The sequence below is a fragment of the Corylus avellana genome, chromosome 8 (assembly GCF_965113065.1).
Source record: "Corylus avellana chromosome 8, dhCorAvel1.hap1.2, whole genome shotgun sequence".
NCBI lineage: Eukaryota > Viridiplantae > Streptophyta > Magnoliopsida > Fagales > Betulaceae > Corylus > Corylus avellana.
The window spans coordinates 19,701,544-19,725,842 of NC_142497.1; the positions used below are offsets into that span (position 1 = coordinate 19,701,544).

The 24,299-nt window shown below is 35.1% G+C and overlaps 2 protein-coding genes across 2 annotated transcripts; both read left to right on the forward strand.

Annotated features, from left to right (window-relative positions):
* The first annotated feature begins 8,875 nt into the window (after positions 1–8,875).
* On the forward strand, positions 8,876–10,443 carry SOS5 (Fasciclin-like arabinogalactan family protein). The gene has a single exon (XM_059574293.2). The coding sequence runs from the start codon at positions 8,997–8,999 to the stop codon at positions 10,278–10,280; it is 1,284 nt and encodes a 427-aa protein (XP_059430276.2). The 5' UTR covers positions 8,876–8,996; the 3' UTR covers positions 10,281–10,443.
* Positions 10,444–20,469: 10,026 nt separating this feature from the next.
* LOC132164391 (protein TRM32) lies at positions 20,470–23,702 on the forward strand. The gene is made up of 3 exons (XM_059574898.2): positions 20,470–20,632; positions 20,731–22,218; positions 22,952–23,702. Exons 1-3 carry the CDS (start codon positions 20,473–20,475, stop codon positions 23,587–23,589), a joined length of 2,286 nt encoding a protein of 761 aa, XP_059430881.2. The 5' UTR covers positions 20,470–20,472; the 3' UTR covers positions 23,590–23,702.
* Positions 23,703–24,299: the final 597 nt, after the last annotated feature.

A 24,299-nucleotide genomic window follows, 5' to 3' on the forward strand; every position in this document is an offset into this window, starting at 1 on the left:
TCTTGGAAGGATCCTGGCATTGTAACCTAGTGCTTCAAGACTATTTGTAGTTGTTATAGGTGTTGGCCTCTTTCTTCACTAATGAACAAAAAATTCATTAGGCTGAGCCATTCTTATGACTCATTCTCATTAGTATTTAGGTCTTTTATGCACGTTATTGATTGTATTGGAGATGTTGTAACTTGTTGGGTTGCTGATGCAGGAGAAAACCGACATTAGTGTTATTTTAATTATACATGTGTGTTGTAGTTTTCCTTTTTAACAAGGATTGAGTTTTCCATTTTTCATTAAGATTAGGTTTTCATTTTCCTTGTTAAATTATGAGGTACCTAGCCTATATACAGGCATCTAGGGGCCTCTTTCTTCACTAATGAACAAAAAATTCATTAGCCTGAGCCATTCTTATGACTCATTCTCATTAGTATTTAGGTCTTTTGTGCACGTTATTGATTGTTTTGGAGATGTTGTAACTTGTTGGGTTGCTGATGCAGGAGAAAAACGACATTAGTGTTATTTTAATTATACATGTGTGTTGTAGTTTTCTTTTTTAATAAGGATTGAGTTTTCCATTTTCCATTAGGATTAGGTTTTCATTTTCCTTGTTAAATTACAAGGTACCTAACCTATATAAAGGCATATAGTCTTTGTTATTTTTCAATTCAGTTTTAAAGTATTAATTAAATTTAAGTCTTTTAGAATTATTTATTTATTTGCTTATTTGGAATAATTAAAGTCTTTCTCTTCCCTATTTTCTCCCTTACTAAATTCTTTTTTCAATCTTCAATTTTTAATTTCTGTTGTTATCATACACTGTCGAAATAATTTTAATTCTGTCTGGCACCAATTGCATCTTGTGTTTTTGATTTGATGTACTCATCTCTCTTTTTTCCTTTCTACTTGTTATATATATATATATGCGACTTTCACACTCATTTATTATGTTAATGTCATACCAGCATACATAACGTGCTTTAAGTGATTTTTTTTTTCCTTTGAAGTAATTGATATTAGAAAAACATGTCATGTCAATCAATGTGATTAGTAACCCACTTGAGAGGGCCGGTGCTCAACCCTACATGTAATCATGTAGAAATAAAATAAAATAAAGATATCACTAAATTAATTTTTATTGATTTTGGCCACAACAAGAAGAAGATGTCAAGTAATGAAAACCCAAGAAAGTTGAGGTCCCTATCTTGAACAACGACTTGCACATCAAACTTGATGTTTTTTAAAGCCCTCTAGAAGAAGGATCGTGGCCTTGTGCATTGACTCATCAACTTGAAGAAAAAAAAATAAAGATTGCTTTGGATCCTTAAAGATTGACTTTTATTTAATTTCATTATAACTCTAAGACGCGGTACGGTTCATACTTTTCACCTTTACCTCCATCCAAGGTCATGGTGGGTGTTCATATTCTCATTTTCCTTTTTGAAACCCGATTTTTAATGATTTGTTATCAGAATTGTTAGATATTCAACCAATAAATGTGAGAAAATCTTTATGAAGGAACATGTATTAAATTTGGTGGATTTTGGTTGTTTGTTCGAAAAGGTTGCTATAGACTATAGTGTCCGAACGGGCGGGGACCAGGAGAGGTGTTTGGACGGGAGCCACTGAGAGCGTCAATATTGAGCCATGTCCGAACATTGCGTTTGCCTATCCGGACACTACCACATTAAAATATACAATTTTTGCTGCTATCTATTTAAATTCTCTCTTTGGGACATTGAAATTATGTTTTTCTAAAAACCAAATATTAAGAAAAAGCATAAAGAGAATTGTAAGGTTTTCTATAAAGGTTTTAGAGGTTAAACAGTTTATTTAATTGTAATCCTCTTGTAATGTTCTTTACATAACGAAATATGTTGCAACTCTGTTGACGTAATCTTAGCGGTGAACCACGTTAAAATCTTGTTATTCTTGTGCAATTGCTTATCTTATTTTTCCATGATCCTTCATTCTTTTCACGTCTCACGGGTCTTTGGACGGGATAAAGGTGTTTTTAATCCCTAACAACGTGTCCAAGCATATAAGCAAGCAACTCAAAATTTGTTTAGGTAAATGGGTCTTATATGAACTCTCTCATATTTGCTACTTAAATTATTATTAACTCTATCTAGGGACAAATCACAAAAGTGTTGCGAATGTCTACCAGTTCTAAAGTCAAAGACATTAACAAACAAGTCAAAACACAAAATAATCCTCATAAACGTGAAAGTAAGTTTCACATTTATATCACATTACAACACTTTTTTAAACTTGAAAATAATAAATAAATAAATTAAAAAAAAAAAGAAAAAAAAAAAAGAAAAGAAAAATCCCCCCTTCCCCCCAATAATAAAGAAGAATGAAGATGCCCAAAACTAGACTCCCCATCAAGCATCAAGCTGAACTTGAAGGCCCCATCTTGTAGACCAAAAAGAGTCCCCCATCCATCTTTATAAAGATAGTGGATAAATATCAGTTAAGTACAAGAGTTGATGAGTACGGAGCTGTTATAATCAAAGAGAGAGAGAGGCCATTAATGTATCACATGAACTTTGTCGTCAATTTTTACTCTTTGGTTTAATTTAAATTTTAAAATTTGAGATAATTTTATTATATGTTCTTATTTCACCTTATCTTACGATATATTTCATAATAAAAGTGCAGAGAGAAAGGTGAAAAGTTTTTTTTCTGAAAAACAATTTATGATGTCACGTAACCATAATACTAATTTTATAAATAGATTACAAATTCCTTTATATAAATAGATTACTAATTTTATTTTAACGGGGATTGATAAGCACTGTCACATCAGCTTTATAAGATGAAGGTGTAGTATTTAACATTACTTTCTTTTTATTGCAGTTCCATATTTGTTTTTTTTTTGGATGATTTGTTCTCATTAAACAAAATCTAAATATGCACAAAACAATGATAATGTTAATATGATATATTGAGAAAATTATGGAAAAGAGAAAGTTTGAACTAATCTGGCAATGTATATTTCTTGACTAGGATCTTTCACATTTATTGTTTAGATTAGATTTTATAAATTAGTGATGTATATGTTGTCAAGTGGGACCATGCACATTGTTAAGTCAATTCATTTAAAATTTTAAATGGCGTGGTATCATTGTCACAAAAATCTTGACTTTAAAATGGATGTCTAAGGGTCTAGGGGTGTTCAAGTGTGCGGTTTTCAATCATCTCGCATATGTTATTAGCTTGTTTGCGTGAGTTATGAACATATTTTCAACCCCTTATCTAGGACGGACGGATACCATATTTGCTATCCCCACATATGTGGGTAGATAGTGAAATATGAGTAGGCGGAGACAAATATTATAAAACAATGTCATGTATTTTCAATTTATAATTAAATGGTTTGTCTTATAAAGCAATGACATATATTTTCAGTTTGTAAATAATTGTATTGCCAAATATTAATAATTCAAGCTGTATTTACAATTTTTAATTTATAAGTGTATTTAGTCTAAAAATTGGATTAAGCTCGTCTTAAAAAGCTCATAAAAAGCTTTAAAAATACAGTAGACCCATATAAATTAAGTTCATAGTTTAAATAAATTATATATAAAAATAAAAATAAAAACCCTCAAAATGCAAAATAGATGTCACAAGCGGCTACTTAAAAAATATATATATATATATATATATACTAAACCACTCACTTGTATGCATGCATTTATAGATATTAGATGGATCCCCCCGGGGTGCGTGATTACTAATGTTAAAGTAATGATTAAGTAATTAAATTTACAAATTCTTATCAGCTTAAGCTTTTGGGACAAGTGATGATTTAACATGGTATCAAAACCAAAGATCCTCGAATCGAACCTTAACTCCTGTCAATACACTCATCATTTAAATTCAATGTTCTATGTGTTGGGCATCACCTATTAAAAGGGAGTTGAACCCACACGTGAGGGGGAGTATTAAAGTAATGGTTAAGTGATTCAATTTACAAATTCTTATCAGTTTAAACTTTTGGGACAAGTGGTGATTTAACAACTAAAATTTGTCACCTCTAAAGTGCATATACACATGTGAAATAAATGTATTATCCGTCCATATAATGCAGTTTACACCCTCTATCCAACACTAATCATAAAATGGAATTGAAAAATTATTTGTTTACACACACACACACACACACATATATATATATATATATATATATATATATATATTAGTTCTTTAGACAGAAATGGTTAAACAACTTTCCTTTCTTTCATCGATTACAATTTTTATGTTCAAATTTGTAGAGACAAAAAAAAAAAAAAAAAAAAAAAAAAAAACAAATTCTAAACCTCGTGTTTTGGGGGGGTAGGGGTTGAGTTTTGAAGCTGCAAAAAGAATGTCAAACTTCTAGAGGTGAAGAAAACTTAATTTACAAGTAGAGATAAATAATAAAAAAATAATATAATAGTAAGTGTTGGAGAAAATAAACCTAACAAAAGATAATTTAATGAGAATGCCAGCCATTGAGCAAACACAATCCAATTAGTTTGACTCAAAAGGAATTTACAGGCACCATGGTCACTGTCATAAGCCGTCAGCAAATGCCACCACCACTTTCAATTCCCACTAGCAAATACAAACCACTATAGCCCTATAGCCTTGTCTTGCCTCTATTCCATCCACATCTTTCCCCCTCCTTATATTTTCAAAGGGTTTGTTTGTGAATTCAGAAACATTTCAATGATCATCCCCTTCTCCCTCTCCATCTCTCTCTCTCTCAACAATTTTGCTGAAACTCCATTGTTGTGTTTGGAGAATATGGTAAGAATTACAGTCTGGCTCTATTCGTTAACGTGTTTTAGTTGATATTTTGATGTGACATAAATATGAAATTTGTTTTGTGTTTTTTAGGGTTTTTTTTTTATGTTTATGTTGTTTATTAATGTGTTTGTAAAAGTTATCAAAGGGAGCCTACATCATTCCTGACTAAGTCTCCCTTTTATAGGCAATGCTTTCATCATTGTGCTGAAAAATGGGTTTCTTATAACCTTTTTTCTTTTTTTCTGCTGAATTTGAACTTGTCTGGTTTGTCAAATGTGAATACCAACATGTACATAGTCAATATGTTTTAATTCTTTGTTACTTGGTTTGAATTATGTGATAGTCAACATTTACATAGTCAAATATGTGATAAATTACCAACATTTACATGGTGATCAATATGTTTTAATTCTTTGCTATTTGGATTGAATTATGTGATAGTCAACATTTACAAAGTCAATATGTGATAAATTTCATTTTTTTTCAACCACACAAACAAACAAAAAATGATTTCACTTTTGAACATTATAAGTATATCAACTGATGAAGTTTTTTTTACCTCAAATTATACATCACAATGTTGTCATTGTCATATGTTAGAGGTTTAAGGAAGTAAAGCATTATCTATTTAATTTGGTATAATATAAAGGTTGAGTAAGCCTCTAATGAATCCAAAAATGTTTTGTTTCTTTCTTTCTCTAGACAGCCCTTTTTTTTTTTTTTTTTTTTTTTTAAATTGCCAATTTTTTATTTATTTTTTAAATATTTCTACCATGATTTGATTACAGAAGATTGCCTAATTTCAATTATTTATTTATTTTTCTATTCTCCTAATTTCAAATTCAATTGAAGTTATTGACTACTGATCAAAATTCAAACTAAGACTTTTGATTTAAAAACTGAAATATCAAATGGGTGCTATTATCATAAATAGTAACTTCCACTTGAACACGTAGCCAAAATTTGTTGACAAAAATTTCCTATTTAAACGGCAGCATGATCTGGTCATCGTTTCATATGTTTAATCAATTAATATCTTTTCTTTTTTTCTTTCTTCAATCGCTTTTTGCGTTCAAATTGATGGCAAGGTCCTTCGGACCCATCCATACAGATAGCGATGGATTCAGAAATTTATTTTAATAGGAGTAGAAATAAAATAATAAAATATAATGAAGCTGCGACCTGCGAAAGATAACTCACCGCTCAGACAAGAGAACTTTCATTACAGGCTTTACAGAATAGAATCTCGGCGTAGTAGCAGCCAACAGCAATGAACAAGAACCAAAAAAAAAAAAAATGTGGTAACCTGGTAGGTAAAAGGTAGTGTAAAACACCATCTCCTTCAGTTTACTCTGATTTTTGAGCTGAAATTTGGGCTGGGCTGAGTTTTATAGGGGCTAAAAATGTCAAAGATATGAAATTTAAGTTTATTTTATAGGAGCTAGTAGAAAAGTAGGCATAAAATATTTTTTTTTAGAAAAATTTACTAGGCACGAGCGCCCTTGCCCGCCTCCATGTGCAGCCACTCCTACCTGCTGAGTAAACCTCAAACTTGTGCACCGCACTATCGAAAGTTTTCCTACATGCAGTGACGGAAGAATGGGAGGCTGGTAGGAATAGAATTTTCAAGGCTAAAATTTTTTTTGTAAGGATTGGCCCCTACCCACAAATTTTTTGGCCCTTGGCCTCTATCCATAGTAATCTCTGACTCCGTCCCTACTTACATGGATCAAGGTAAATCACTGACTATTTACACCAAGAAGTGGCCCTAATAAGGAGTTTGCACCTATCAAGTCCCAAACTTGAGATTAAAATGGTGATACTTCTAAATACTACAAGCCTCAACCACTAGGCCAAACCCCTTGAGGTTATTATATTATATTATATGTTTTATTCTCCTGTAAATAGGCATTTTTATGGAAATATATGGAGTTCACTTTATATAGTTTTCTTTAGTGGTAGTTTCTACGTACTGAGAGAAAGCAGATTTGTTACATTGAACCTTAGAGGATAGAGGTTAAGAAGGACAGTCTGGACAGATTCACGTGAATCTAAGCTTTTTTTTTTTTTTTTTTTTTTTTATCTTCTTGTCTCTTGCAGAGTCAAGAAAAGTTAGGCAAAGTCAAATGGGCATAATAGATGAAAGTAATTATGAAAAGAAAAAGATTAAAGTGCCACAACTAACAAGAACAAGATCATGAGAATGACAAGAAGAAGTCCCATTTGTAATAATAATATTGAAAACAATTTTGAGTCATCAGTCATGCCATGCAAGGAGGGCCTAGCCCAGCATAGGGATAAATGACTGTTAAGGTTGCCTATGTCTGCCGGCCCATGTTTGGTTATTCAAATGGGCCAGAACAGTAATACTAATAACCCCACTCCTCACATTCTTGTGGATTGCATCATCTCTCTTATAACCATCCTCAAACCAACTGTTAAAGCCACATTATCTCAAGCTTGTAAATTTATCTCTTTTCTAACCATCTAGGATATAGACATGTAGGCCACTTACAGTCAGACTTGGTCGGGCTGTGCTAGTGACAGATTGTATGCAACAATATTTGTGGCATTAGTGTTGTACTACAAGTCCTTTATGACAACTCCAAACCTATCGAAAACGGACTAATATCACGGGTAGGCGATATGAATCTTTAATATATTACATGCTTACTTAATATATCATGTACTATATTTATTATGTATCACCATGGCATTTTTGACCCAGAGAAAGACGCTAACCACGTCTGCGCTATTACTTCAAAATGATTAGTCAATTTTAAGCTTTTCTATAATTCATTATAAAGCTCAATTTTACCTAGTAACTAGGCAATGTGGAACTTAACACTTATGATTATCTTTATAAACTACCCACTCTATGTGGGCTTCTTCTCTTATTTCCAATATGGGACTAAAGTGTTACAGTTATAGACTTAGTATTTGTCTATTTGAGATATATTTGTGTGTTAAGGTTTAGTTTAGATATTTTGTAACATTGATATGTATAATATAATTTAAGTTAATGTGATGATTCTTATAAGATGTTATGGTTGTAATTATTAATGTTGATAAATATATCATTTGTTTTCGCTACCTAGTATTCCTGAGTAGAGATCTCTTGGTCTTATTTTTTGGGGAATTAGACGGAGAGGCTTACTAAAGAGTTATTTAATTTATCGGGTATTGAGGGAAAATTACTCATTCGGGCCCCTTTCCTATATGAATGCATGTAAGCACTCACAGAGAAAAAAATGACTCCATCAAACCACCCTTTCGTCTAAATGGCCACAAGTGTTCCCTCGAACCCTCTTCTACCTAAGCCTAGTGTTATACCTAATTAGTTAAAGCGGTCACGAATAGGAATGAGGGATAATTGATTTGGATATACATAAACCTAAGGCCCAGAGCCTAGGGGGCCCTATTAACATAGGGCTCACTCAATAGAAAGGTGAAAAAAAAGCCTAAGTGTCTCATGCCTACATATAGTTATTGCATAGCTACAAGCCCACCATACATTCCATCAATGATCACCTTTGGGGAGCCTTCAATTTAAAGGCATTACGATCCTCAAAAGGCAAGTACGCCATTCATAGCCGAAAACGTCTTTACTAAGAGTATTTTCAGCAGCTATTCGTTTATTTTTTCTAAGTTTAAATATTCAAACTACTTTTTGTTTTATTATTCAAATACACTCCATAATAAAATATAAACAAAACATTTTTTTTTTTTTTACAAATAAAAACCAAAAAAATATATATGTTTTCAAAAAACAGAAACAAAGTTACAAAAAAGCCATATATACTTTGCTTGGAGAGGAAGAGGAGACAATAGAAACTTGATTGGTACAAGAATTGGAGTATTTGCATTTTAACCCTACTAGTATACTTGAGTGTACAGACTAAACTATATAAGTATTGCCCCCACGGCCAGCGGTGTTCCTATCCCTTCCTAGTTCCTGCCTTGGGCGCGAGTGGACCAAGAATGTCCATTACACAAAATGAAAAAAATAATAAATAGAAAATAGAAAAAAACCTCATGTACCAAACATCACCATCACAATGAATCATCATCATGCATCAAACAACATCATCCTCCACTCCCTCACTCGCTCACCCTCGCTCACCGTCACTCTCCAACACTCACACACAGCGAGAGTGAGAGATAGAAGGGATTAGAGAGAGAGAGAGAGAGAGAGCCAGAGTATAGTAATGGCCATTCTCTTCCACATTCCCCATATTGCCCCTACTACTGTCCTCTATTTCCTCCTCCTCCTCCTCCTATCCCCAGCCCCACCGCCTGTCCTGGCCGTTAACATCACCGCCCTCCTTTCCTCCTTCCCAGAGCTCTCCTCCTTCGCCTCCCTCATCTCCTCCACCATCTCCTCCGATCTCGACGACCGCACCTCCATCACGCTACTTGCCGTCCCCAACCCCTACCTCTCCAACTCCGACCTCCTCACGCGCCGCCTACCCTCCAGCTCCCTGGCCGACGTCTTCCGCTACCACGTCCTCCTGCGCTACCTCTCCTGGTCCGAGCTCCACCAGATCCCCCCTTCCGGCCTCCTCGTCACCACGCTCTTCCAAACCACCGGACGGGCCACCAGCAACTATGGCTCCGTCAACATCACCTTCAACCCTTCCAACGGCGTCGTCTCGATCCGCTCGCCCGCCCCTTACTCCCCCTCTAACGCCACCGTTTTGTCCCTCCTCAAAACCCTTCCCTACAATGTCACCATCTTCACCGTCAATTCCCTCCTCGTTCCTTACAACTTCGATCTCATGGCCTCCGAGACTCGCCCCCCTCTGGGCCTCAACATCACCAAGGCCCTCATCGACGGCCACAACTTCAACGTCGCCGCCTCCATGTTGGCGGCCTCCGGCGTCGTCGAAGAGTTCGAGGCCGACGAGCGCGGTGCCGGGATCACACTCTTCGTCCCGACCGACGCCGCCTTCGCCGATCTTCCCGCCACCGTCAGGCTCCAGTCTCTGCCGGCGGACAAGAAGGCGGTGGTCTTGAGGTTCCACGTGCTCCACTCGTACTATCCGTTGGGTTCTCTGGAGTCGATCGTGAACCCGGTCCAGCCCACATTGGCCACCGAGGACATGGGCGCCGGTAGGTTCACGCTCAACATCTCCAGGGTGAACGGGTCGGTGTCGATCAACACTGGGATCGTTCAGGCGTCGGTGACTCAGACCGTGTTCGATCAGAACCCGGTGGCGATCTTCGGGGTCTCCCAAGTGCTGTTGCCGAGGGAGATTTTCGGGAAAAACCCAACGGTGAATTCCAAGCCCGGAACCCCCGTGATGCCCGGCGCTACACCGCCGGATATCTCTCTTTCGCCGGAGAATTCTCCGGGACTGGACGGCTCGCCCTCGCACCTCTCGTCTCCCCCGGGTTTCCGCCAAGAGATCACATCGGGAGCGGCCATTGGTGGTTGTCTACGGAGCTTGGTACTCGCATTGTGTTGTATAGAATTGTATTTAGTTTTATGAGATTAATTTATTTTCCCTCATAATTATTGATTTTTTTTTTCTTACACGGTGAATTAGAATGGCAATTGGGATGCGTAGGCAGCCTTCTTGGCAATTTTTCTTCGTTATTGAATGTCAATTGTGTTCATGTCTGAATAATTTATATCAAATAGCACCATTTTTGTTTCCATCTTCTGAATTCTTGATAAATTTCCTTCAAAATTTGGACTGCATTTTGCTAATTTGCATATCTGGACTCCTTTCTGTGTTCTAGTTTCATGCATGCAGTAACCGAAGAGAAATTTGGAAGCTTTTTTTCAACAGAAATGGGGTTTCAATTTGTTTGACCCAAAATGCAGGAAAATCTGCAGATTTCTGGGAAATGGGGAGTGAAAAATCACGGATTTGGTGGGTGTGAATGAAACGATCAGATTCCAGAGCCTTCGCCTTTTTCCTGTCGTTATAAAGTTAGAAAAGTTTCATTCTTTTCCCGCAGTATCTTCCTTCCTCTGGAGCCTTTCAGAACCATAGATCACAAATTTAAGGTTTGTTCGCCAGGAATGTGTTCTTACACGTGGAATTTTATGCTAATTAATGGGATTTATTAGATTAGGGCTCTTTTGTTTGTTAATAGTTTGTTTCCTAGGAAAGAAAATGAAACAAACATTTTAAGGGTCGGATTACTTAGATTGAGATAGGATAGAGAGGACAAAGTTATTTATTACACTCCAATATATTTAAATTGCATTTGAGAATTAAAAATATATGTAAAAATTAAATGCATTTTGGATGCATATTAATTTAATGAGAAATGTTATTTATTTATTTTTATTTTTTTCTAATTGAAAGGAGGAAGGTTATAGACGAGAGAATAGATGATCTTATGGGAATGCTTCTGAATACTAAGTGAGAAGCGGCCCATTACTCTAAATAAATAATGCAAATACATGAAAAGATCATAAACGGAAAAATGTTACTTATTAGGTTGTTTTATGGTTGGTATATGATTTGAATGATTTGATAGTGAAAATGATTTATTAAATTTTTTCTTAGCATTGATTGATTTTTAATGTCTGTCATATTTCAATAATATGACAACAATGTAAGAAATTCCTCCACTAGAGACAATTTTTGACTGACTAGATTCTATAGGACCACTCCAGATTTTATAGGGAATTGTAGGTTGGAGTTTGTAAAATCTTAGTTAGAATTTTGATTAAATTATTCAGATGGTATATTAACTTGGGAAAAAAAAATTAAATGTTCTCCTAAGTTGAAGATGGAAAATTTAAAATTATTTACTAAAAAATATTGATTAAACTATTTAGAATTCAGTTTAAAAATTATCTAGGAAATGTTCTTCTTGTTTTTTTTTTTTTTTTTTTTCCTTTCCCGGCCACTGCCATTCACTGAATCTGATTAGGTTTTTAGATCTAATTTTTTCAAAATCAAATTTAGTTTTTTTATCAGTTTCGTCCATCCATGCTATTGCTCATCGGCCACCCTTCTTCCAACTGCCGGCCTTAATGCATTAATCTGCCGGCCACGCACCGGCATGTTAGCAACGTTGACACTGGTACAACTTCAGTCTATCAAATTTGCTCTTCCATAGTCTCATACGCGGGTCTAATTGCACCGATCGCCGATCCAATTTCTTTGTCACCAATGAGAGCAGGGTGTTCTATGATTTTTTGTTTTTGTTTATGTATTTTCGTTTTTGCTCCTAACCTATGAGCTGAGGAATGATGATTTTGGTGTGAGTAGTTATCTCTTACAGCTAGTAAAATAATGTTTTAAGAAAATTTAGGATATCCATATCTTAGATAGTTTTTTATGTTGAAATTTTACTAGTTGTATCTATGATGTATTAACATAGTTTTGAACTATGTTATATAAGAGCATTATGCTATGGGATGCTAGAGAGCTCTAATGCTTTAGATCTTATTTTAAAATGAAATACAAAAGATTTTCTATTAAAAGAAATGGTGGGGCTGCAGTTTAAAAAAAAAAAAATTTGCATGCATGCATGGTTTATAAATGAAAATTGGTTTAACAAAAATTTGAAAAGTGTTTTAAAAAAAAAAATTGAGAAATATTTTTACAAAATTAAAAGATGAGCTTAAAATCTATATAAAAAAAGTGTTGTTGCTCCAAAGCAAAAAAAAAACAATTTTCTAATTGAAAAAATTATTATTTTTTTAGAAATTGTTTTATAATTTTTTGAGAAAAAATAAATATATATATATATATATATATATATATTTTTTTTTTTTAAAAAAAAAAAATAGCATTCTCCCCAGCTCACACAGCCTTGTCTTCCTGCTATGCAGCGGAGTCCCGAGGCATACATTTATTAAGCCTCAGTTGCTGTCAGCGAGGCTGACTGGTCTCGTTAATTTTGGAAAAAGCGGTGGCCATTTTCGTCAAATTGAAAACGAGGGCCTTGGACGTTTGCACGCAGAGAATCTCTTTTGGGGTTGAAAATAGCAAAATGTGGTAGAAATTTTAATTGCTGGTGGGGGCAAGTAATTACTGAAGAAAGTGGATGACAGATGGCAGGCCCTGGTGGCCCCACAGATGGACGGTGGTGATCTAGAAGGGCTGCTGCTCTTACCGCATTTCCATGCCAGTGGATGTTGATTGGACTTGCACAGAACAGTGTACGGTCAGATCTAGCGCCACTGTTTGGGCAGGGCAATCTACAGTGTGAGTACTCGGATGCCTCTTGCTGTGCTACCTATCCATTCGTGGGCTCTGGTCGGTCATCGGTGCCTTTTAGATTTAATCAGACGTGGGTCCAAATTTCAGCTTTGAAACGTTTTTTTTGGTACAAAAAGTTGTAGAAAGCAGATCCGTAAAGCCTAATTATGCGATGATTAAAAAAAAAAAAAAAAAAAAAACCCCCTTGATCTGAGTCCAATAGAACTGGTTAAGGATCTTCTTTCCCAGGCCCACTAAATATCGGATTTTCTACTCAAATCACTTTTGCTTTTTCCGATTTTTTTTTTTTTTTTCTTCCTTGCCAATGTGTCATCTATTGGCAAAAAGACATTAATTTAGGAAAAAAAAAAAAACAATATTATTTTGAGAAATAGCATTATTAATGTCTCAACTTCCCCCCGACCGAGCCTAACTTGATTCCCACCAACCCCAATATCCAATTTACTTGACCACATTAAGCCCATTAGAGGTAGATTTATTTTATTTAATTTTATATCCTTACTCAAGTTGATATATTATCTTATTGGGGTTGGGCAAATTGCACAAGGAGAATCACTCATTGTGGACCTAATTTGTGGTGTGTGGGTAGGTGAGATGGCAATTAGCCTATCTTAGGATTCACATATCTATTTAAAGGGGTCTTGTGCATGAGGGGAGAACATCTAAGAGGTCTAAAGATAAAATCCTAGCTGTTTTTAAGTTTCACTTCATCAATGTATGGGAATTTTGTTTTTGTTTTTTAAAAATTGATGCCATGCTTATCACGAAGTTTGACCCACTAGAATTTTTTGATATTATTTGTGTCATTTATTCACAATATGTGTTCCGAGTGAAGAGAATAATCGGACAATTGAGATGAAGGGGCAAAACAACTATTTCTTGTGCCAGTATTTCCTATTTGGTTCGTTTGGCTCATTGTAGTTCGTGATTTGGGCTTAATTGTCAAGCCCAAGTTTGCCTTCTTGGCTTGGGCCGATCAAATGGATAATTGTAGTGGCAGAACTAGACAATTCATATTGTAAGGGTCATTGAACATTTATTTTTTGTTAAGTTTTTTTATTTTTATTTTTGCATGGTATAATGAACTAGTACTTTTTTTTATTTTTTTTCCTTCTTTTTCTAATCACCGGTACTTAAATACAATAAGGAATTGAGCTTAGAATTGTATCAAATTCTCCAATTAAATATTTAAATTCTAACAACCAATATTCTCAACATTTAATAACCAAAATATCCAAATTACAAGACCACTTACATTAGGAATTGAGCTTAAAGTACAAGAAAATAAATTGTTTTTTTTTTAAAAAAAAAAAATTATTTTTGGGGGTGCCATGTGGAACTTTGGGTAGAAAAAAAAGATTTTTTTTTTTTTTTTTTCAATCACGGCACCCCCAAAGCTTAACATGGCTCCGCCACTAGATAATTGATATATCAATATCAACTATGTGAGCACTCTTATTCAACATATGAACTAAAATGCTAATTATGAATACTACATCAAATATTTATTAATCTTATGTTTTAATTTTTTATAAATCAAAACAACATTATTTTGAGAAATATTAATTTATTACAAATAAGATTATATTTTTTTTTTTAAAAAAAAAAAAAAAAAAAAGGGGGGGGGGGGGGCGGGGGGGCAATACGAAGACGAGATATGCTACAAAATCCCCACTAGAGAAAGTACGACGTCACTGTTCTGAGCTGAGCTATAGTGAAAACTTACATACCTCTGGGCCTTGATTTGGTACGAACATGTGTAGTTTGCTTGGCGGATTCTACGACAAAAGCAACGGAAAGTTTGCACGTGTACGGAGATTGTTAAGTCTTACTGATGATGATGATGATCATATACATGAACAAGCCTTCCACGTGTATGCTTGGTCGTGACGCCTATTGCTGTGGTTTTTTGTCGCTACAACTTGTCAACGTCTTTGTCGTGCACGAGTGGAGCTGCTCATTGCGAAGCGGGCGCTCCCAGCCTCCCAATCGCTTACCACAGACTCCCTGGTGTACACCGTACACTACTGTGTGGATCATGATCTTTCAAGATGTTTTAGGATATTTTATTATTATTTTTTAATTTGATATATCTACATTTACATGATTGGACCCGAGCTAAAGGGATTCATGGGCCCCAAACGGATCAGCCCGTCAGTGGATTAAAGAGTTTGGATCTGTTAGAGTTTGTGATTTTAAAAAATATAATTTGTTTGGTAAAATGACAATATGGCATTTAAAATCGTAATTTCTACTTTAAAAACGCACATTTTGCTTACGATTTAAAAATTGAAAATGGATACATTTTCTGTGATTTAATTTAATTGCACTTTTTATCTATGAATTTGCAATGCCGAATGTACCCTAAATAAAGGCAAGTTGTAGGAAATATTATAGGAAAAATTCACTTTACTCCTTCAGCTTCAGGAGTTTTTCAATTTAAACTTCAAAGTTTAAAAATTGGCAATGTACCCCCTAATGTTTTAAAAATTTTCAATTTAAATCTTCTGTTACTAATGTTAGTCAAATTGGACGGAAATTTATAAAATTACGTAATTACCCTCAGACTTTTTTTAAAAAATTTACATCTAATTTAACGGAAATTAGTAGCGGAAGGTTTAAATTGAAGATTTTTGAAACATTAAGGGGGATACATTGTCAATTTTTAAACTTTGGGGTTTAAATTGAAAAACTCCTAAAATTTCAGGAGAGTAAATAAATTTTCTCCAAATATTATCGAAGGAAAAAATTCGGTGCCATTACCTTGTCAAAATATTCAAACATGATTAAGTAGAGAGTTGTTGGTAGAACTTTTTTCTGGATAAAAGGTCAAGAATATGTTGACAAAGGATTGGATATTCCAATCTTTCGTTTTTGTTTTTTGCTTTTTTTTTTATAAAAGAGAAGCTGACTGGGAAAATTTGAATAAAGAAAGAAAACAAAGGAAGAAGATGCTGTGCTTACCTGGTGAATTATTTTGCTTTCTGTATAAAATATTATTCTTAGAGCAACAAAAGAACAACTTTTAATGGGTACAGGCTGTACAGCTTGCTAATGTCATTTCTAAACACACAACTTTTAACCATAACCGGATAACAAAGTTTTTCCGACAAAATCACTAATTCAGTTTATTAAATTAATACGAGTAATGTTAGAAATTACATTTTTATTTCAAAACTATTATACAATATTGATATAACAATTACAATCAACTGTTGGATCAGTCATTGTCAAAAAAAAAAAAAAAAAAAAAAAATTCAAAGATTAGTTAAGACTACAATGTAAACATTGCACGATAATTATAAAATGAAATGTGATATAAAACATTACTCAAGTAATATATATTCATAGTGCACGTGAGAATCACATGTATTAAAAATATATGTGATAATTGTATTCATAACCCGTTTAATTAAGAGGTTTGATAGCTTAAGGTTGCTAAGCTCCTAACACATGATATAAGTACGATTTTAATTATGTGTGTATAATAAGCTTTTGGTTCTTATACCAAATCAGGTTTATACACATAATTAAACTTGTATTTAAATCATGTACGACACTTAGAATCATAATAAAAGCCTAAATGAAAAGTTTCATCCGGCTGTTTGAAATTTGTCAGAATTACTATAAAATCCGGATCCGGAAACATGAGCCAAGATGGGATAGGTATTTTCATTAGATGCTTTGTGGGTTGGGCCTAGTGTACTCCTGGGCTTGCCTGCAGGCCTCATAATCCCTAGCTTCGGCCTTTGAGGTTGAACCACAAACGTCGTACCAATTCCAAGAAGTTGTGTGGTGAAATGTAAAAGACAACGACTAAAATTCCTGCTTTTCAAACAATCTCATGGTTGACACGGTCAATATGAGCGTGGTCCATGCACTGGAATATCTGAAATCTTAGACTAATCACATCATGTCAAATTTGAGGTCCCGGATTAATTGGTGTATTACGACTTTTATTATAATTTTTATACAAATTCACCAATTATCACTCATAGCAATTTAATTAAACGGATCCAACCCTTTAACATTAACCTTCTAATTTTGTATTAATCTCGTGTCGAATTTGTAAGTTATGTCAAAAATTGCTAATCATTATGTCATGTGTCGGATTTGGATCATATCGAGGCATGTATATAAGACTAGATAAGTTATCCATAATCTAACATATTTAATTAAACAAGTCAGATTCTTTAACTCTAACTCTTTAATTTCATGTTAGGAACATAGTGAAGAAATTCGTAGGCCTAACTCATCTCATAAAACCACCATCTCTCATGTGCAGGCCAATGTTTTTTTTGGTCCTTATTACGGGGGAAGTAATGTGGGTCCTATTCGTCATGTGGTAGGCTCTGATACCATGAAAAAATTCGTGGACTTAACTCATCTCATAAAACTAGTTCAATAAGAGAGGGTTGCTCATTCCTTATAAATATGTCCAAGATCTTGTCCATGCAATATGAAATCATTCTTCAACAAGTCATGTAAAAAATTGTCAGCCTTACCTAATAATTCTTATGACAACTATATGAGTGTAACGTGGTACCACATAAATAAATAAAAATTAAACAAACAAATTTAAATGATAATTTAATGACTAATGTGATAAGTATTATATGGTCGGGATTTAATGAATCCCATTAGAAGAGGCGGGGATTGATAAATCAACACACGGTCAAAATCAACATTGCTGAATTCAATTGAAGTTCAGACAAACGGGTCAACTTTTGCATATACTTGAACCTCAAGTGGATTGGATATAAATAATGATGCAAATTGGCCTTTAACAAGCTAGGACTTTTAGAACACCATGGAAATTTCACACAACCATTTCAACATACTTTTGTTTGGAACCACATGCTACCTAACTTTAAAGTGATCTTCTACTTCAAATATTCAATGATCTTATGCTCTATGCATTTGTGAGAAAAAATTTGATAAAAATATATGTAGCACTTTCAAGGGATAACTTTTGTTGGGGAGAGAAACAACAAGGAAGTCAAACAAGAGTAAGTTAATATATATTAGAACACTACTTATAGCCCAAAAGTCTAAGCTAATGGGTTTGTATCAACTTAAGTATATTAACCACTCTTATTTTTTATACTCTCTCAATGTGGGACACAAACCTCATAAGTGTATGTACAACAAATCTCCCCTCATTTGTAAGTCTCTACCACATTGACTAAACTTTCCTACATACAAGAGTGTCACACGTACTACAAGAGAAACCACTCTTTTTATCGAAGTCAAACTAAACGCGTTAAACCAAGATACTCATATCAGTAACAGCGGAAGGTAACCATAAGCTTTGATACCAATTGTTGGGGAGAGAAACACCAAGAGGAGTCAAACAAGAGTAAGTTAATATACATATTAGAACACCACTTCTAGCCCAATTGCTCAAAAGCCTAAGCTAATGGGCTTGGGTCCACTAAGGTATATTAACCACTCTTACTTTCTCAATGTGAGACACAAACTTTACAAGTGTATGTATAACAACCTTTTTCTTTAAACTAAGTCGGAGAATACTTTTAATACAATTTATTAAACTAATATATATATATATATATATATATATATATATATATATATATAAAATACATATAACTTTTACTTGCATCTTTCGCAATTGTAGATGGACAACAAGCAGTAAGAGGAAAGCATTATGTTATAATTATGGGATTCAACTTGAGTCCATTTCTAATTGGAATTGGATTGATTAGAATTGAGACACATATTTTTTGTATTCTTCTATTTTCACGAGTCTAATTTCAACTTGAACTAATACTTCATTTGTTTCAACGCAAAATATTTTATATTGAAAAATATTTTTAGCAAATGCTTTCAAGCAACATTTTTTAGCGTTTGGTTTATAACGAAAAATCATCGACGACAACAATGAAAATAAACTACAAGAAAGAGTGTGTGCGAGAATGAAATTAAAGTTTAAACTCAAAAAATGGTTTGCAGTTTTAAAAAATAAAAACCATTTTACAGAAATTAAAAATTTTTCTAGCCAATCGAAAATATTTTCGATTTAACCACGATTTTCAATCATATCAACTTAAACCTAATCCAAACCAGTGATGACATCACCCCAACTAGCATTAGCCTAATCTCTACTCGCCATTTTTATGTTTTATGGTTGGTAACCCAAACTAAGCCTTTGTCTGACCTATATATATATATTGGTCATCTAGATGTAACGCTTAGCTTCATAGACCCGGTAATTGATAGACTCGGATCGGCTCGAAGCCTTAGACCAGGCTGAGTCAGACGCGGAGAGAGTGGACCAGGCTTGGCTGCTAACGCTTATGGGCGCCGAAATAGGCTTTGGCTTTGGCGTCTATTTCCTTTCCGGGTCTTCTTTACTAACTACCAACGACCTTCTTCCACTTCTTGTTCTTCTCGTGTACGGTAAACCATAGCCAAAAATATATCTCCCACTTGCATAAACCCAGCTTCTTTAATGTTTTCCTTAGTCTATTGCTATCTTTAGTCACAGAATTTACAGTGTTTTTTACTCTTTGCGTCTCCTCCTCCTTCTTCAAAGCCCGCCATGGTTCTGGAGCTCTAGCATAGCTCAAGAGGAGCCGCCAAAGCTTCCTTTTTTCCCATAAAAAAAAAGGTGACAAATTTTGTTTCTGTTACTTTTTTGTTCATTGAATTTACGTAATAAATGATGTTGTAGTTTGTGTAACGCTAGCTGTTTTTGTTGTTTCATGGATTTCATGTTTCCAAACATTTATTAATTAATCTGATATCTTCAGGTTGAAACTTGAAACTCAATTTCTTTAACTGCTGTTTGGGTTTGATGGGGTTTTGACAAAACTTCAAGCCTGCTGTCTTGATTGACAAACATGAATGTTTCAGTCTGCTTCTTTCTTAGCCATCTTCTAAGTTTAAAGAGTTTATGTTCGACCCTTTTCTATTTTCTAGCAGATATACATAATTATGTTACTTTTGGTCAATCTTTTTTATAGCTATAAATTCGATTATCTCTAGGTATCAGCATGTGTTTATTGAAGGTTAGAAACAGATAATCCAAAACAGAGAAAGCAATGAAAACTTAGAAGCTTTATGGACATAACTATTTTGGTCTTTGGGAGGAGGAGCAGGAATTTCATGTTTGAATCAGTCAGATTAATCTTGTTCCAAGTCCTTGCTTTCAATCTCTTTTTCATGATATTTGATCTTATTATCTTAATGAAGGATAAGGATTGAGGATTGTTTGAGGTGTAGGTTTTGGGTAATCAGTATTCTGTGTTTTTGTTTCATAACTTATGTGCCCGGAAACAGGGCTCGTTTCACAAAATACTCAAAACTACTTTCACATTTATGTCATATCGTTTTCTAGTCTTTAATGGCGTTTTTATGTTATATCAGGTTTCTGCAAGAGAGTTTCCCTAGTGGCTGAAATCAATTCTCTCTCCAGTGGGTTTCAGACTTGAGAGGACAACTGTTTTTTGTTTTTTTTGGGGTCTCAAACATGGGAAGGCACTTGGAGCGCACACTCTCTGGCGCTCAATTTGAGGGAAGCCATCCAGGCTGCACGTGGAGCATATTCCATATTCTTGGCTACCACCATTGGCACTATGTCAAAAAAATGCTTACACACAACAAGCACAGTGGAGGAAGACATGTTAGATGTGGGTTTTCTCTCAAGTCTTAATCATATAATATAACGGTTGGGGTTTCCTGTTTTCTATATGCTTTACATTTTGCATGTTTTTCCCCTTGTCTGTAGGCAAAGCAAGTCAAAAAGCAAATTTGAAAAAGCATGACATTGAAGTGCAAGAACTTATGGATTCTGCAGCAGAACCCTTGCCGGATTCTGCAAGCACCAAAAAAAGACCAGGAAAAGCTCGTATAAAAGAACCAATTGCCGAAGAGATGACCAAAGAAGAAAAACACAGATACTGGAATTTAAGCCATGCTGCTAGAATATGGTTGAGGAGAATTATTCCAGCCCATCATCATTTAGAGCATTCAGACAAATCTCTTGGTGAAATACACACTGATGGGGAAAATCCAACCATTCTCCTTCAAAAAAGTGCTGACACTTCTTCCACTGGATTGCAAGTTTTTCCTGAAAAATGTGACACAGGATTGGAAGAAACTGACCAGCTGAAGGGAGATGTTTCTAACAACCAGTTTAAGGAGTGTGTTGATGCTCTGGAGGTATTTAAGGTAAACAAGGAATATTTTCTAAAGATTCTACAAGAGCCAAACATTGGGACCAAGCATTTCCAGAGTCTGCAGAATTCCAATCCCAAAGCCAGATTAACCAAGTCTGTGTCATATCCTGCACCAAATTCACAACCCGCAAAAAATATTAGGCCTAGAACTGTCAAACACAAGCAAAATGAAAGTTGGTCCTTCCCAAAAGGTGAAAAATTGGTTCCTGCTTCCCAAGCACCTGAGTTTGGTGCATCCAAATCTCAGAAGGAATATCATTTGAAGTCAATGCCTTTCATGGCCGACAATAATAGTATAGGAAGCTTGGATTCGTCCCAGGGATTAAGTCACCAAGGGTGGAATCAACAGGTTATTAATCGTTTCAAAGAAATCAAGCAGAGAATAAAGCATGTGCTCAAGGAGAACAGGACAGAAAGTAACCACACATCTACCGAAGCAGTTCTTGAAAGAGATCCTTCTGGAAAAGAGATGCCTAAAAGGCCAGAGATTTCTGATTATGATATCAGCAGGGGAAGACCAGACTGCATACAAAGAGCATCCTCTCTTAACGAGTCTCTGGGTAGATATACTGAGTTGTTTGAGCGCAGTTTTGGGGGAGAGACCAAGTGGCTTCACTCTAAGAGCCTAAAGTTGACAAACGAAAGTAAAATTTCACCAAGTGGGAGTGCTCCAAAGCCCTTTAGAAGGAGACTCTCTCTGCCTGATCTTGATGCTTTGTGTTCCTTTCTAAATGAGGCGCCTAGTGATGCTCTAAGCTCAGAGATGCATGCAATTGAACCAATACATGCTGATCTAGAGACTGAATTTCAGAAAGATATCCAATCTTCAGAAAATCTAATGGCGGGTGGAAATTATGAGGGAACTGCAACTGGGGAAAGCATTCTTCACCAAGATCAGAAGATTGGTTTGACAATGAGCCTCAGCAGAGAGCTTGAAGATCCTTGTACAGAGCTGGCAGAACCAAGTCCAGTTTCTGATCTTGAAACTTTCTTTCCAGATGATATAACCAGCATTGCAGAGCTTCCAATTTATGAAGGTAATTGTGCACACCTCCTACCTATGTAGTTATCTGAGGCTAACAGAATTTCTCACTTAATATAATGGAATTTGAAACAAGACAGATGAAAATTTTCAGTCTCTAAATTACCCTGTAGAAATATATGATGGGAAATAATATGAAAGAGAAGACTGACTACATCTTGACTAAGAATATATAATAAATTATGTTAGAATTAGTGGCTCAAATTAGAACACTAGTGGGATGCCAAGGAGACGGGAGTGGAGTGAACGTCAGGGATTTCTAAAATACGTCCGTACAATTAGCGTTTAGGGTTTTCCTATATATATATATATATATATATATATATATATATATTATGATGTAACCTTGAATCATAAATAGCAAAATACAGCTGCACCCTCTGTGGATGTAAGCACATTGTCAAATCACGTTAAATCTGTGTCTCGACTCCCTCTTTTTGATTCTATTGTTCATCATTGTTGTATACGGTAACTAACAAATTACCTTATAATGATCCGTATTTATAGATAGGCTAGGAGTGGTAAATAAATAAACTTATATCAAATAAGGAAGGGAATAAGAATAGTGTAAAATGTTCTAACAATCCACAACACCCAGGTTATAATTGTTGTCTTTTCTTATTGAAACATGATTAATCTTTGGTGATGAACTTGATGATTTGCTTGAAGCTCAAACTACTTTTCCTGTTAAGTGTTGGCAATTGAATCTTTTGGCTCAACTGTATCAGGTCTGGGGTTAAATCCTAGGGGCTCTCAAATAGACGAGCCAGATACTTCTGCTCACCACCAAACCAAGTCCAGCACAGACTCTTTACCAGCTGAGAGTGTTGAAAATCATTTCCTGCATTTTCATTTGGATGATGCTGACTTCAACTATGTGAGACTTGTTCTTGAGCTGTCAGGCTTCAACAAAACCGACCACCTTGGAACATGGTACTCACTAGACCAGCCACTGTCTCCTTCATTGTTCAAGGAACTGGAGGCTTTGCTTCACCCTCAACTTGAAGACTATGGAGAGGAAATTGATGGGAGTTGTGATGATCACAAGCTTCTGTTTGATTTAATCAATGATACACTCCTTGAGGTTTATGAGAGATCATTCACCTACTTCCCAAAGGCCTTCTCCTTCAATCACCAGATCCGTCCAATGCCAAAGGGGCACCATCTTCTTGAGGAGGTCTGGGAAAGACTTGGCTGGCACCTGAGCTTGAGGCCAGAGCTGGACCAGTCATTGGATGACGTTGTGGCTCGAGACATGACAAAGGGTGATGGTTGGATGAAGCTCCAGTTTGATAATGAGTGTGTGGCGCTTGAGCTAGAGGATTTGATATTCGACCAACTCTTAGATGAACTTATTTGTTCCTGAATCCTGAGATTGTTGAGCCTCCTGCATCTGCATGCAGCCTTGTATGTAAAAGTTTTGTTTGCAGTATATTATTGTATATATATACTTAGAAAATTCTTGTATCAATTGTTACGGTCCACTTCATGCTAAAAAAAAATAAATGCCATATATCGGAATGGGGAAAAGTAGAACTTTGATTGACACATGATCTTTCCCTTTGAATTACCCAAGTTTTGATTTTCTTACAAATGGAGCAATAGGGAAAAATGAGAAAGATATTCAATTTTCAGATTCCAGCTATTATGGTCGAATTTGATTAAGAAGAAGCTTCAATTGTTTTAGTTTTTTTTTTTTTTTTTTTAGCCAAAACGGAGTGGGTCTGAAACTAATGATGATCTCACCGAATAGATGTGATGTAAGGGACACAACACTTTAGTGCTTCTGTGATGGCGGAATAAATAAAAAATTACACAGCACCATTTGAAACAAGGGAAAATTAGTGACATATAGAACACGTGATAGTTGCTGATTGATTTGACCCGTGACACACCATTAAATTATTGAACGGACATGAGAAAAATGATCAATTGCATTTATCAGATGTTCACAAATGCCATTTGTGATACAAGTCCATTTAGTTTCGTATTAACCCTAAAAAAATGGAGATTTTTGTAAAGAATTTAACCCAAAAAAAACCAAAAAAAAAAACAAAAAAACAATGTTATTGGGCT